General features: G+C 31.3%; 1 protein-coding gene across 1 annotated transcript; it reads left to right on the top strand.

Annotated features, from left to right (window-relative positions):
- Window positions 1-1,547: 1,547 nt before the first annotated feature.
- scrt (scratch) lies at window positions 1,548-12,171 on the top strand. Its single transcript, XM_065514843.1, has 2 exons — window positions 1,548-2,208; window positions 10,543-12,171. Exons 1-2 carry the CDS (start codon window positions 1,668-1,670, stop codon window positions 12,111-12,113), a joined length of 2,112 nt encoding a protein of 703 aa, XP_065370915.1. The 5' UTR covers window positions 1,548-1,667; the 3' UTR covers window positions 12,114-12,171.
- The last annotated feature ends 4,239 nt before the right edge of the window (window positions 12,172-16,410 follow it).

The raw sequence follows: 16,410 nt of genomic DNA, 5'->3' as shown, positions 1-16,410 counted from the left end.
TTAAAGATTCAAAGTATTTAAAACAAGCAAATCCGAAAAGAAAGTACTTAAATTAAAAATCTTATTTTTTCAATGTCTACAAATTGTATAGATACTTCCTGATTGTTGCTGCTTCTATTTTGTTTCCTTTCCATACTAAAGCAACATCGCAAATGTACCACTAACATGTGATTCAATTCCTAGTTGGTTTTATTCCCAAACATTTACAAACCTTATATGTAGTACTTATTTCCGTACTCACCGCACATGTCCTTTTTGTCAGAAATCTCAAAATGAGACGACAACAACAATTCCAGCAGCAACAAATTTCCATCATCAAATTATTGTTTATTAAAATACATAAAGCAGCAACAGTCTGTCTGTTGTGTACAGCACGATTTATCAACAAAACAGAGAGCCAGCCAGCAAGCCATTCAGTTAGTCAGCCAGCCCATCAATATACACTCGTAGTACGAGTATCATTCAACAATTCGCTATAATTTTTTTTTTGCTTGTGTTTTGTTTATGAATTCGCCTTGCAACGATTTTGAGCAACATAAATAAGGGTTGTTTTGAAACACTCGCACACTCTGAAACAGAAAACGGCCAACAAGAGAAAGACTGTCATTGTGTTCCTATGGCCGCGACGTGTTTCATTTCCAGCTGTTGTATGGCCAGAACAGTTGATGTGGTGCTGTGTTTGTCGGAGGACTATATAAGGGCTGACACTAACCGTTGGTGTTTTCATTAACCTCCAAGGGTTGCTTAAGTTCGGTTCGCATTTCTATACTCTCTTTCTTATATAATATTCTCTTTGAACGGATCCTTAAGTTTAAACTTTTTTTCACCTAAAACACTCAATCATACAATACAACTTTACTTTCTATTTCTACAAATTTACAACTTTTAAATTTAAAACTACGTTACAAATTTATCTATTTTTTCATAACCACAAAACTAAGTTGAATTAAATAAAAAAAAGATTAAACCAAAACAAAAAGCCAACAAAAAAGTGTTATAATAAAATAAAAACAAACTGTTTAACAAAATTGTTCGGTTTTGTATAAGAGTGTTAATTTTTTTTTGTATAAAAGTTACAAATAAAATATATCGTTTTTAAACTAAAGCAATTTTACATTTGCTTCCGGAAACTCTGAAAACAGCAAAAAATATCGAACAAATAAAATAAAAAAAACTATAAAATAAAAGAAAACTATAAAAATCAATAACGTTGCAATGCATTTCAGTGGCAACACAATAAGACACAATTTTGTTTATAAAGAAACTATTTTATTTTAAAGTGAAGAACTATAAACCCCCCTCTCCCTACAACAAATATGAAAACCACAAATAAAAACCATAAAAATGAATACTTAAAAGCTTAAATATAAAACAATAGATTTCGACGAGCCCTTAACTTTTTTATATCAAAATCTCTACAATACAAAAATATATAAAACTACATCTGCATTAAGTTAATAACTAAATTCAACCAACAAAAAAATAAATTTTTAACTTTTTATATATATTATTTATCTGTAATAAAAAACTTTTGCTCGTGCGGAAATTTAAAAACTAAATATTATTTTCCCTAAACTCCTTACTCCACTACCAAAAAGAACAACAAGAAAAAAACTTCCGTTTCCTTTTAAATTTTATTTCAAAATATCAAAAGCACCTACAACAAAATGCCACGCTGTTTAATGGCTAAGAAATGGAAGGCCTATCCCTGGCCCGACCGGGCTGAGGACAAATCCAACAACTCGACACCTGCACCCACACAAACAACAACAACATCCTTATCGAGTTCCACTACTCCGGAACTGAGCATACAAGTAATACCAAAGAAGGATGTTGAAACAAAATCTCGTCGATCTACCATCGATGAAGATGAAGAAATCGATGTTGTGGGTGATAATGTTTTGGTAAATGCCACAACCACTACAACTGCTACTGCTACAGTCATTATAAAATCGAGTGATTTAAAATTATTAAATACGCAAACCACTACAAATAATCCAACATCCTCTTCTGCAACACCCTCCTCAACATCAGCGACAACCTCGTCAGCATCATCAGCACCTACGTCGTCGTCGTCATCGTCATCAACAACATCCTCTACAGCTACGTGTTGGGGTCCCTCATCACCAACGGCTGGAGCTACAGCTCCAAGTCCCCCTCCACATTCACCAGAAGCAGCCACACGTGGTACCACTAATTTATATAATGGTAGGTTTCCCATTTTCTTTCCTCAAATAATTGATTAATTTAAGAAATGTAACAGTACTGCGACCAAGATTTGCCCCAAATTTTAATTAAATATAAGAAAACACCAATATAGGTGTTGAACAACACAATCATTTTTTATAACAGTCATTATTTGATTGTTATTAATTTAATGGCTACGTCTGTATTTGTTAATATGCGGTGGTTTTATGAAATTTGTATACGTCAGGAAAAATATATATTTTTATTAAAATGTTTTAATTCGAATAGATCGAGTCTTTTACGTTGACAAAAATTATTTCTGCTCTACGCCACCTAAGATCATCAAAAAAACCCAAACCAAAATGGTTTTTATCTCACTACTTAAATACATATTAAGTACTTTCGTTCCAAAACAGATAAAAGAGTCTACTTGCAGAATTGCAATAAATCTTAAACCAATTATGAACTCAGCAATAAACTTTCTAAGCCTGAATTATGTTTAATTTTAGTAAAACCTATAGTAAAAATAAAATTTTCTTAAATTACTTCATAGGATAGCAGTTTGTTTGCAACAAAATTAAAAACTATCTAAATACAATTTTGAAATGTTTTCTTTCTATGTAAAAAAAGGCATTTAAAAAACCTGGTCTATATCTCTTAGATTTACTTTGGTTTAATTTTACATGTAATGCCTTTTGTACTTTGTATTTGCTATTAATCACACAGAATGGAAGTTATAAGATAATTATTTAATTAATTGAGTAAATAAAAAAGAGCACACTTTATTTAATGTAATTTTAAAGAAAGTATACTTCATACATAAGAATACTTTTAATATTTCATTGCATTTATTTCCATACATTCTTGGTATAATTTATGCTACTATGTAATATAATTCATTACTCGTATGTATGTGTATCTTAAATTCTTATAAATGTAATACATTTGTTATTGATTTGTTTTGTATATGTACATATTTTTAAAAACCTGACATTATTAATTTATGAAATATACTTGTAAGTATTTAAAATTAAATATTCAAAAGTTTTAATTTTTTCGCCTAGTTTCAACCTCCGCCGTTTCCTATTGTTAATGATAATTATAAGTATAAATTTATAAAATCAATAATTCATATTAATGACTGTGTGCGATGGGTTTTCTGTTCAAAACAAATATTAATAATTACAATAACAACAGTAATAATATTAATAATATTAATAATAATAATAATAATAATAATAATAATAATAATAATAATAATAATAATAATAATAATAATAATAATAATAATAATAATAATAATAATAATAATAATAATGGTTATGGTTATGGGTTATGGTTTACGTGGTAGTTCACTACGTGCGAACAATCAAGTAGAGTCGAAGGGACCCCGTTTTGATGAGACCACACCACTCGTCAGATGTAATGACGATTACATAGCAATGTAACTAAAGTGTGCTTACTAGACCCAACCTGTAGCCGTGAGATATCTCAGAAGGTCATTGAGTTTAAACCCGGCTACCTCACTAAGGTTGGTCAATGTATAGTTGCCCATGAATTTATGTCTCTTGACACTCAGAGCTGGGCATTCGCAGAGGAGGTGGAAAATCGTTTCCTCTTTTTCCCTATCCTTACAACTGCGACAATGGTCGTTAAAAGGGAGTCCCAGGCGATTTGCGTGCTTGCCTAACGCCCAGTGTCCCGTTAATACTGCCAGCAACCTTGATATATTCTTCCTATTCCTGGTTATCAGTTGCATAGTGCGTTTCTCATTAAAAGATGGCCACATCAACTTGGCTACCCTACATGTGTCTAAATTGCGCCATCTATTCTCAGCCCTTGTAAGAAAATGTCTGAGGATGATACCTTTAATAGTCCCCAGTGGAATTGCTACTGAGACCGCATTGGAGATATCTAAGGCAGATCCCATTCTGGCTAGTTCGTCTGCCTGTTCATTACCGTAGTGGTCCCTGTGCGCAGGTACCCAAACCAAAGTAATGTCAGATAGACGACCTAGCCTTGACAGAGAATTCCTACATTGCCTAACTAGTGAAGATGAAATTGTATAGGCATTCAGTGAGAGAAGTGCCGCCTGACTGTCGACAAAAATACCTATATTGCCGCGGGTATTATGATCATGTAGTGTATTGCAAGCTGCCATGATTGCAAAAATCTCCGCCTGGAAGACACTACACTCATTCGGAAGACGATACGAAATGCCTATCTCAAGTTCGTCACAGAAGACGCCAGAACCAACACCACAGCTCATTTTAGAACCATCTGTATATATCCTAGTGTCATATTCGCGCACAAGATTACCCCTACCCCACTCACTCCTGGAGGGAATAAAGACCTTGAATACCCTATCAAAATCTGTGTATGGAGTAATATAGTCAGATGGTTGGAGAACGATCGAAGGCAACTGGCCCAAAATCCCCGCGTGGCCATATGTTCTCGATCTCCACCAACCAGATGCTTGAAGCCTCGCTGCGCTACAGGCAGAGGTGGCCATTATGTGAAGGTCTATTGGCACAAGGTGCAATATAGTGTTCAGTGCCTCTGAAGGACTAGTTCTTAGTGCGCCGGTAATACCAATACAGGCTGATCTCTGGACTTTGTATAGTTGGTCTACGACATACTTCCTTTTAGTTGCAGTCCACCATACAAGAGATCCGTAAGTAAGAATTGGACGTACTATAGCCGTATACATCCATTTAACTATGTTGGGACTAAGTCCCCATTTTCTACCAAACATCTTGCGACAGGTGTAATAGGCCACCGTAGCCCTTTTTACCCTATGTTGAGTATTTAGCTTCCATGACAAATAATAATAATAATAATAATAATAATAATAATAATAATAATAATAATAATAATAATAATAATAATAATAATAATAATAATAATAATAATAATAATAATAATAATAATAATAATAATAATAATAATAATAATAATAATAATAATAATAATAATAATAATAATAATAATAATAATAATAATAATAATAATAATAATAATAATAATAATAATAATAATAATAATAATAATAATAATAATAATAATAATAATAATAATAATAATAATAATAATAATAATAATAATAATAATAATAATAATAACAATAATAGTAGTAGTAGTATTAGTAGAGGTAGTAATGGTAGCAATAATAATGTTAAGGTGATTCTCTCTATGGCCAAGTTAATTACAATGAAATGGCCTAAGGTTAAAAACGAACATAAGCTGAATGTTTGTATGTTTGTATGTATGTATGTATGTAATTGTCAGTTAGTGTAAAATATATAAACAAGGCAACCTCTTACACAAATACACACGCGTATACAAAAACCACTCTTAAACCAACATTTAACTTAAAGTCATTAACAAGAAAAATGTCTCTTAAGAAGGAATCAACAAAAAAAACCCCACTGAATGAAAAGCCATAAAATTGGCCAACTAAAATGAACTAACTACCAAATGTATGAGGCAAGACATTAAGCTTGGAACAAAAATTTTAAAAGAAACTTTAGGCAGAGGACATTTTTCATTAGAAAAAAATTAACACCTGTTTAAAGTTAAATTTATTGGTATTTTTTTTATTGGGTAGTAAAAGTAATTGCTTGTAGCTGTTCAAAAACATGTTGATTACAAATATTAATTTTTACATTTATACGTTCATTGTTATTTCGGGTTTTGAATGGTGTAATTTTAATTTTCGTTTCTACTGTCTCGTTTTCTTTTATGACCAGCAAGGAAAATTATATTTTTTTTGCGATTATTTCAAACTTGTGTTTTTTTTCTTGACTTTCAAACTTAATTCAACTGCTTTTGTTTTTTTTTTTGGTATAAAGCAGGCACTAGGTAAAATAACTCCCCCTTTGTTGCTTCCTTATTCTACTAAGTATTTGATTTCCATCTGTAAGTTGTCGTGTTATAATTTTTTACTTTGTATTTTTTTGTTTTCAACTTAATTTACATTCTGATCATATTGTTATTTTTATTGCTGTCTCAGTAAAAACACGCATTTCCGTTTCCGTTTTCAACAACTTGGAAAAAATTTGTAAATTTCTACTATATTATTTTTTTCGATTGTGTTTATAACAATTTCTTTTTGTGTATATGTGGGGGATATTTTGTTAGTTGTTTCCACCTTAGAGGCATTTAAAATGAATTTCCTGGAAAAAAGATAAAAATGTTTTAAATTAAATGTTTTGTCAAATTTTAAGGCAATCTTATGATGTGATTTCATTTAACTGGAAATTGAAAAAAACAGTGTAAATATGTCTGCAATCTAGTCAATGACTTTTGACTAAAGTGATGTGTGAGTGTATGTGCAAAGAGCGACCCTAAACCATCAAAAGGATTGATAAATAACAGCCCCCCATCTCCTTAGGACAGAATATTACAGAAAAGGCTAAAAAGGGAAAAGTATAGTGAATTTAAGCGTAATAATATCGTCGCAAACAAATCAACTGTTAATAGGAAATATAAACAACTGACACAAACACATATAAAAACACACACACACACTCCCGAAAAGTATGTATTTCCATACTTTATAAAAAAAAAACAGGAAATAAAGGAAAAAACAAGCACGTTGTAATGCGTTGTCAGCATGTTGCTTCCATGTATAACTGTTAAACATGTATGTGTGTGAATTCTTCATCTCTATAGAGGGTTGCGTTTGTAGTAGTAGGATTTTTTTTAACCAAAAAATACAAAAAAACAGCTAGAAAAAGAACCAAACAACAAATTTCACCCAGCCTGACTTGGGTGTTGGGTGTTTGGATTTCATGTGCTGTATGTTGTTACGTCTGGTAAGCTTGAATGAATTAAAGAATGAACGAATGAATGAATGAATAAATGTTTGTTTGTATGTTGGTTGTTTTGACTGAATGCTAGACAGTCTAACTTGTCGTTGTAGTCATCGTAGTAGTCGTCAACTCTTTCGCATTTCTCATGCATGTTTTTGTTCTTATTACATCCGTAGTCTCATTTTATTTTCTTTGCAATTTTTGTTGTTGCTGCTATTTCTCCCCATATACGTATGTACGTACGTCAGTGATGTTCAAAAATAAAAATGAAGATGTATTGGTGAGAGAGCTACCCAGCAAACATAATGTCAAACATTTAAAATAAGAACAAAATAATGAAAGTTTAGATTTAGAATTTTTGTCACATATAACCAATTTATTTAATGAATGTAATTTAAATTTTAAGGAAAAGAAAAAATATGCATTATACGGCCTAAATTCTATTTAATTTTTTATTTATTTTGACTTTGTTATTTTGTGTTCAATTGCAATTGAAACGCTTGTGTTTGCTATGCTTCAAACAAAAACAACCAACAACAATGCTTAATAAATTTCTGAAAAAAATTTGCGATAGTCCGTCACATGTGGTTTCTTCGCATTCTCAGCGATGAATGAACAAGAGTTTTTAAAAGAGCATAACAAATGTGTGTAAATTTTTCAACATCACTGACGTACAAACATTTATGTACGTACGTACATAAATGCTGTTGCCATATACAGCACGTGAATACTTGTAGATATGAATATAACTAGTACATATTTAGATATACATATATAATTTACCGAATAAATATGTATGAATATGTGTACAGACTTAAATGTTAAAATGTTTTTCTATGTATATATGTATACATTTTTTTGCATCTTACTATTATGTTTCTCTATGTTGTGTTGAAAGACCCCAAGGTCTTCAAACGATTCTCGTTGTTGTTTATTTTTGAAATAAAACCTTTAAGTATTTAAGTAGAAAAATATAAAAGATATTTAATGAAAAGTTATTTAAATTTAACATTTATGCTGCCATACAACAGATTAATAACAAAACATACTTACGCCAGACTTAGAAAGGGAATTAGAAAATTATTGGTAAAGTTCTTAGGTAAGATTACGTATATAGTACAACTTTGTTTATATAGACATATGTATATAAAACTCATGCTTACATTTAAAATTCAAACTTAACCGGACACTGAAGTGGTGACTAATTTTTAGTTTGATCTTGCTGATTTTCTGTACCTCATAAAACAAAATAAGACCCACTTGATTTAAATTTTAATGAATATACAAATTTGATTATATCTAACTAAAATTATGTTTTTATAAATATCACTGTACAAATAATTAGATATATTAGAAACACTTATATTTATTAAGAATATTGCTAAACCCAACCCAGGTTTTATTAAATCTGAGAAATTTCATGGCAACCTTTTAAAGTCATAAATGTGTGACAAAAATATTTGTGTGTTGAAAAATAGTAATAACATAACAACAACGTTATAAACAAAATTCTTACTTTTAGTTATTGTCTTCTTAGAAAAAAGGTTTGTCATATTTACCCCTCTGCCTTGATTGCACCTTTAAATGCACTCTGAAACTGAAAATATTTAATTTCTGCACAGGCAACAGGGCTTGTTGGTGTATTGGCTGGGAGTGATGAAGAGTGGAGATCGGGGAGGTAAATAATAATATGACCTAGAATGTGACACATGTCACAGGCATAAATCTTCATAACAACCCTTTCGTGATGCAAGTCCTTAATTAAAGCAACGACTGTGATGGCAACGAAATTCAGCCAAATATATGTAATCTAAAAAAGAGAAAAGTAGTGTAGAAATCTGCCACAGAAATAAAATTTAACAAAAAATCTAACGAAACCAAGTGAATTTATCAAACCAGGAAAATACTTCAAATCTTTATTTCGGTACTTTTCCAGTTACATCTTTAACTGATGGATGGAACATGGTTCTTGTGATCTATTTCTTAAATAAATATTTTACACGTACATATTTAGTTTTTTAATAAAAAAAAACAATTTGCTGGATTATTAATACTCAAAGCTGGGTCGCACTCACTCTGGCTCTCAAAGATCTATAGATACGAATATATGCATGGATATTCGTTGTTGTACTGTATAGATACACTTGGTTAAACAATTTGCTTCCCCTGAATGTACAACTGGGTATAAACTTTAAGAGCATGAATGAGATTTTTGCACAAATATTACGAGTGCGATGTGTGTGCAATTTGTTCTATACTTTCCTATATTGTTTGGGGAAAACGTGCTCTTCTTGCGATGCCAGTTGGACGTTTTAGGCATAGAGCCAGACATTAATGTTTTGGCCTTAAAAATCTACAAAAATTTTGTGTTTTATGGCCAAACACCTCATTCATTTCGGCATTAAACACAGAGAAATCCTTATATTAAGAACTGAAACCCCAAAAAACTTACTTATGTATATAAATATGTAGGTAGATATACATATGTATGTAGTTCTGTATTTATAAGTAAATATTTTTGCGAATCTTAAAAATACGCATTGAAAATCTGAAAGTTTGAGTAAGAATGGATGTGTGTGTGAGCAAAGTAACTTTGAGTTTGCATCCGTTGAAAGTTTCATGGCAAAAGTTAGGCTTGTGTTAAGAATTATAACAACAACATTTATAATAAGGAGAAAAAACATACCATGTGTCGAGGGACATTTGTGTAACTAACCACTTCTACATTTAAGGAGTTTTTAGCCAAACTTTGGGGGTTTTTTTTTTTGACTGACTAACTGTCGCACTATTCTCCAGCCGTGTTTTTTGCTGCCACAGTCTTTTGTTGTATGTAGTACAACTGCAATGCGACATTTTTAATGTTTCGATTTTTTACACTTTGTCTTGTTGCTTGCTTGCTGCTGCTGTAGTAAGTTGTGTGCAGCAGCAAGCCCCTTTAGGAAACATTGTTGTATGCTTTAGTTTCCGGCTCCCCCTTATTACAGCGTGGGTATTTACATATATTCTATTTTCGTATTTTTTTCTTTTCATTCATAATTTTATGTTGATATTGTGTACATACATACATACATATAAGCTTGTTACAGTATTTTTTATACATACATATATACAAAGTTTATTTTTTTTATTTTACTTGTGATTTGTTGTTTTGTGGAGCGAACAGTTAAAAAGAATATATATTTTATGTTGCTAATTCAACACGTTTGCTACTTGTTGGTATAAAAATATATTTGTAAAATGTTCTTTTTTTTCACTGTGGCTGAAATTTTGTGTACTCGGTTACACATGTATGGCATAGGGCTTTTAGCTTAAATAGTTTCATTTGCCATATCTGCAACAAAAACCCACCTAACTCCTTCACATACAAACATTTCAAAAATTAACCCTCAAATGTAACATTAAATTATTATGTAATTAATATATCATTGAAGTAGTAATCATTATTAAAAACTACATAAAGCAGTACTTAATATAAATTTTAGTGTCAAACCAATTGTCTTTATTTATCTAATATTTGGTTTTTTTTCTTATTTTCTTTTAGGTTATAATCATGATATTTCGCCTCTACATTATACCGCGTACCTGCCTCGTCTAGAAAACGAAGTTACCGTCATAACAAGCACCTCAAATTTACATCAGCAACAAGCCCCCCCTCATCCATACAACTATCAAACGCCTCCGCCCTCGAATACATCGTCACCTTCATCGTCACCCTCGACACGCAGCAGCAGTTTATCTTCGCCGTGTGAACGTTTAAGTCCGCCCATTATACGCATTAAAACCGAAACGTCTTTTAACGATGACATCGACGCCAGTAGTACCAAATCGCGCAAATGTTACACGAGTACGGGTGCCGCTCTGTCTTTGCCTCCTAAGAAAAAAGATATTTATCGGCCCTATTCACTGGATGATAGACCCTCAAACGAAAACTTGCGTTTAAGACAACCGGCAGAAGAAGATTTGCATGCAGCACATGCTATATTGGATCTCAGCGCCTCCACTGCATTTCATCCGCCTACACAGCCTCATCAGCTGCAACAACAGTCCGCAGCTCAAAAGCATTTGACTCATCAGCCTTTACATCCCTTGCATCACATAACCCATACTATACAGTTGCAACAACAACAACAGCAACAACAACACCATCACCTGCCTGTTCATCATCAGCTGCAGGATGTTACACTCTCGGTGGCCACTACTACTCCCTCCATAGCCGATCTGGCTTTGGCGGCTAGTGTGGCGAACGAGCATCGACCCCGCTCTAATTCTTCCATGCACAGTTTACAAAGTAATTCGGACAGTGAACGTCAGCCCAGTTCACCGGCTGGCAGTGTACAAAATGAAAACAACAATACAACCAATCAATTTCCTATTAATGGTGCTGCTGGCGCCTCTGTGAAAACAGTGGCCTACACCTATGAGGCGTTCTTCGTTAGTGATGGTCGATCGAAACGCAAAAACATTACAGATCCTCAGGCGGTGATACAGCAAGAACAACAGAAGGCCAAGTATACCTGCAGTGAGTGTGGTAAACAATATGCCACTTCTAGCAATCTGTCGCGCCACAAGCAAACACATCGTTCGTTAGACTCACAATCCGCCAAAAAGTGTCATACCTGTGGCAAAGCTTACGTGTCGATGCCAGCCTTAGCCATGCATGTACTAACGCACAAACTTTCTCACAGTTGTGGAGTATGTGGCAAACTGTTCTCGCGTCCATGGCTGTTGCAAGGCCATCTAAGGTCCCACACGGGTGAGAAGCCTTATGGTTGTGCACATTGCGGTAAAGCCTTTGCGGATCGTTCCAATTTAAGAGCTCACATGCAAACCCATTCGGTGGACAAGAACTTTGAATGTAAACGCTGCCATAAATCTTTCGCTCTGAAATCGTACCTCAACAAGCATTTGGAATCGGCCTGTCTCAAGGATGAGGCTGACATGCAATTCGATAGTACCAGTGACAGCGGTGGCATGACATCTCCTACACCAACTGAGGACTATAATCATCCTAGTTACCCCCAACAAGCACAAAATGGTTTTACAATAAGTCATATACCCCAACCAGTACCAGCAGCGGCCGTAGTTAAAGTAGAAGCCACTTTTGCGGGTTAAACATAAAAGCAACAACAGCAACCAACATATTGTAAGTAGTTTTTAAAGAAAGTCTAAATCTAAATCAATGAAAAAAGAATTAACATGCATTCAAGTTTAAAAAAAAGAAAAAAGTTACGATTTTGTTTAACAAAAATTAAAATTAATTTATTATTAAAAATTAAAAAAGGACAATATTTATATAGACAAAACCAAAAACATCAAATCATTAATTTTTATATACTTATTTATAATTTTACTTCGATATAAAAAAAAACATTTTTTTTTTAAATTAAGCTAACTTAATATGTAATAATTTTATTTATTATTTAATTTAATTAAATTTAGTTCATAATTTGTAACACATTTACCAACACAAGACATCATAATACGTCCATTTCATTTTAAGCAAAACTTCACAAACTCAAGATCAGCCTTGAGCTCATAAAACTATGAAAAACAATCTCATAAAAAAACAGACTCATGAAAAAAGCAATCTCTTAGTATCTCTACGACTCGAAAGCAATTCTATTTTTAGTGTATCTAGTCATTATAGTCACTCACTCACTCACACACTCAACTCATTAATCACTCTCACATCAATTATCATCATCCTCATCTTACTTTTAAGAATAACTAAATACAATACTCTCTTTCACATTTCATTCTTCATCTAAAAGAAAATTCTTAAGAAAACTTTTTCCATCTCCAGCAACCAAACTATGAAAAGTGTTCTTAAAAGTTACAACAACGAATATTGAAATTGTGAAAATCTGAAATATTAAATCAACGAAAAGCAAATGTTTCTCAAACAACGAATTAGGCCATAAGTCCAAAAAACCAAAAGAATATAATCTAAATATAGCAATATTTAAACAAAAAATAAATAAATTAAGCATTTAAAGTTTAAAAAAGAACAAAAAACCAAAACAACGATAATTTATGAAAACATTCCTAAAAGCAATAACAATTATTTTTTCAACTCTACATAAATTCTAAAATTACAAAATACTTATTTTACTAAAATCACTTCAGTCAATTACATGTGTCATTTAGAAGAATTTTTATCTGCAACCCTAATTTAAGTTTGAGTCACGTTTGGTTTGTTTTTTTTTTTATTTTTTTTCTTCTGAAAACAAGTCTTTATGTTCTTCTTCACACTCTATCTTTACAACTAGTCAATTGTCATTTTAAACCAAATATAAGCAAATATAATTTCAAATCAAAACCCAGTTTTCGAAACCAAAAACATTAAGCAAAAATCTCACTAGTCGCTGTAGAACAGCTGTAATTTAGGATTTTTAATTATAGTTAATAGCATACATAAATATTAGTTTAATTAGGAAGAAATGGATACATCTACTCCAATACTTCGCAGCGAACATTCCCAGTTTAATTTACGAGTAATAAAAACCAGTGTAATTTCTAGACTTAAATAGGATTGTTTTCTATCTCTTTATTTTCTATATCTTTCACTTTCTTTAGATTAAAAGAACTATATCTGTCTTCTCCTTTCCCGATATAGTTACATACATACATACATATGGGGGATTTCATGTCAAGTGAACCAACTTTTGAAATCGATGTCTTCCGATCGGGATGAAATTTGCACCAAGGTTAGCTCTATTGGATAGTAACTCAGACACAATTTTTCAACAACATCGGTCGAGAACTCTCTGAGTTATAGGGGGTAAAATTTTGACAATTTGGTCAAACAGGGGTTTTTTCTTATCCATGTAACTTATTACCTATTGTTCTTAGCAAAATGTGTTCCAAATAGTATAGATAGCTATTTCTTCGATCTTTCGAAAAAAAATATTTAAAAAAAAAAATAAAAAATTTTTAATATTTTTTTTCCGAAATCAAAAACTTTTTTGACTTTTTTTTAAAATACGCTATTTTTTTTTATTTTTTTTCTTAAAATAAAGTTTAGATATTTTCCTTGAACACCTACTTGGTCGCTTAGTGGGATGCGAGTGGGATATCTATCAAAATAAATATTTTGTAACTCAAAACATCAAATTTTTGACTTTTTTTGCAAAATCAAAAACTTTGTTGACTTTTTTTTTTCAAAATGGACCCTTTTTTAATTTTTTTTTTAGGTCAAACAAAAGCTTAGATATTATCCTTGAAGACCCTTTTGGTCGCTTAGTGGGATGCGAGTGGGATATCTATCAAAATAAATATTTTTTAACTCAAGACTTAAAATTTTTGACTTTTTTTTTGCAAATACGATTTTTTTTCCAAATGGGCCCTTTTTTTAAAATTTTTTTTGTAGTCAAAAGAAAGCTTAGGTCCATTCCTTTAAGATATTTTTAGTCCCTTAGTGGGATGCGAGTGGGATATCTATCAAAATAAATATTTTGTAACGCAAGACATACAATTTTTTAATTTTTTTTTGCAAAATCTAAATTTTTTTCCAATATGGGCCCTTTTTTAATTTTTTTTTTTGCTCAAAAGAAAGCCTAGGTCCATTCCTTTAAGATATTTTTAGTCCCTTAGTGGGATGCGAGTGGGATATCTATCAAAATAAATGTTTTAACACAAAAATTGTATGTCTTGAGTTACAAAACATTTATTTTGATATATATCCCACTCGCATCCCACTAAGCGATCAAAACCATCTTAAAGGAATAGGCCTAAGCTTTCTTTATAGCAAAAAAAAAAATTACAAAAAGGGCCCATTTTAAAAAAAAGTCAAAAAAGTTTTTGATTTTGCCAAAAAATCAAAAATTGTATATCTTGAGTTACAAAATATTTATTTTGATAGATATCCCACTCGTATCCCACTAAGGGACCTAAAATATCTTAAAGGAATGGACCTGAGCTTTCTTTTGACTAAAAAAAAATTTTTTAAAAAGGGCCCATTTTGAAAAAAAATTCGAATTTGCAAAAAAAAAGTCAATAATTGAATGTCTTGAGTTACAACATTTTTATTTTAATAGATATCCTACTCACATCTTCCTAAGTGACAAAATAGGTCTTAAAGGAAAAGACCTAAGCTTTCTTTTGAGCAAAAAAAATTTTTAAAAAAAAGTCCCATATTGGAAAAAAATTTCGATTTTGCAAAAAAAAATTAAAAAATTGTATGTCTTGCGTTACAAAATATTTATTTTGATAGATATCCCACTCGCATCCCACTAAGGGACTAAAAATATCTTAAAGGAATGGACCTAGGCTTTCTTTTGAGCAAAAAAAAAAAATTAAAAAAGGGCCCATATTGGAAAAAAATTTTGATTTTGCAAAAAAAAATTAAAAAATTGTATGTCTTGCGTTACAAAATATTTATTTTGATAGATATCCTACTCGCATCCCACTAAGGGACTAAAAATATCTTAAAGGAATGGACCTAAGCTTTCTTTTGACTACAAAAAAAATTTTAAAAAAAGGGCCCATTTGAAAAAAAAATCGTATTTGCAAAAAAAAAAGTCAAAAATTGTAAGTCTTGAGTTAAAAAATATTTATTTTGATAGATATCCCACTCGCATCCCACTAAGCGACCAAAAGGGTCTTCAAGGATAATATCTAAGCTTTTGTTTGACCTAAAAAAAAAGATTAAAAAAGGGTCCATTTTGAAAAAAAAAAGTCAACAAAGTTTTTGATTTTGCAAAAAAAGTCAAAAATTTTATGTTTTGAGTTACAAAATATTTATTTTGATAGATATCCCACTCGCATCCCACTAAGCGACCAAGTAGGTGTTCAAGGAAAATATCTAAACTTTATTTTAAGAAAATAAAAAAAAATAGCGTATTTTTAAAAAAAGTCAAAAAAGTTTTTGATTTCGGAAAAAAAATATTAAAAATTTTTTATTTTTTTTTTTAAATATTTTTTTTCGAAAGATCGAAGAAATAGCTATCTATACTATTTGGAACACATTTTGCTAAGAACAATAGGTAATAAGTTACATGGATAAGAAAAAACTACTGTTTGACCAAATTGTCAAAATTTTACCCCCTATAACTCAGAGAGTTCTCGACCGATGTTGTTGAAAAATTGTGTCTGAGTTACTATCCAATAGAGCTAACCTTGGTGCAAATTTCATCCCGATCGGAAGACATCGATTTCAAAAGTTGGTTCACTTGACATGAAATCCCCCATATGTATATCTCCCCATAGTCTCAAAATAATGGTTTATTATTTTTCCATCAAAACACAATCTGCCTATCTACATACATCTTTCCTAATATACCAGTGTAATTTCTAGTCAATATATAAGGATTTATACTTTCTTCTTCTAAATCTAAAAAAGTTTAGTCAGTCAAGTTTAAACATTGTAATTTCTAGTCTAAAAATAGGTCTTCTTATTTATGAACACTAT

The sequence above is a fragment of the Calliphora vicina genome, unplaced genomic scaffold, assembly GCF_958450345.1.
Source record: "Calliphora vicina unplaced genomic scaffold, idCalVici1.1 scaffold_73, whole genome shotgun sequence".
Taxonomy (NCBI): Eukaryota; Metazoa; Arthropoda; class Insecta; order Diptera; family Calliphoridae; genus Calliphora; species Calliphora vicina.
This window is presented reverse-complemented; position numbering and strand designations above follow the sequence as displayed.

Coding starts and splice junctions, on each gene's coding strand:
- scrt (XM_065514843.1), top strand. CDS start 1,668: ATGCCACGCTGTTTAATGGCTAAGAAATGGAAGGCCTATCCCTGGCCC. Junction 2,209..10,542: donor TACCACTAATTTATATAATG/GTAGGTTTCCCA, acceptor ATTTTCTTTTAG/GTTATAATCATGATATTTCG.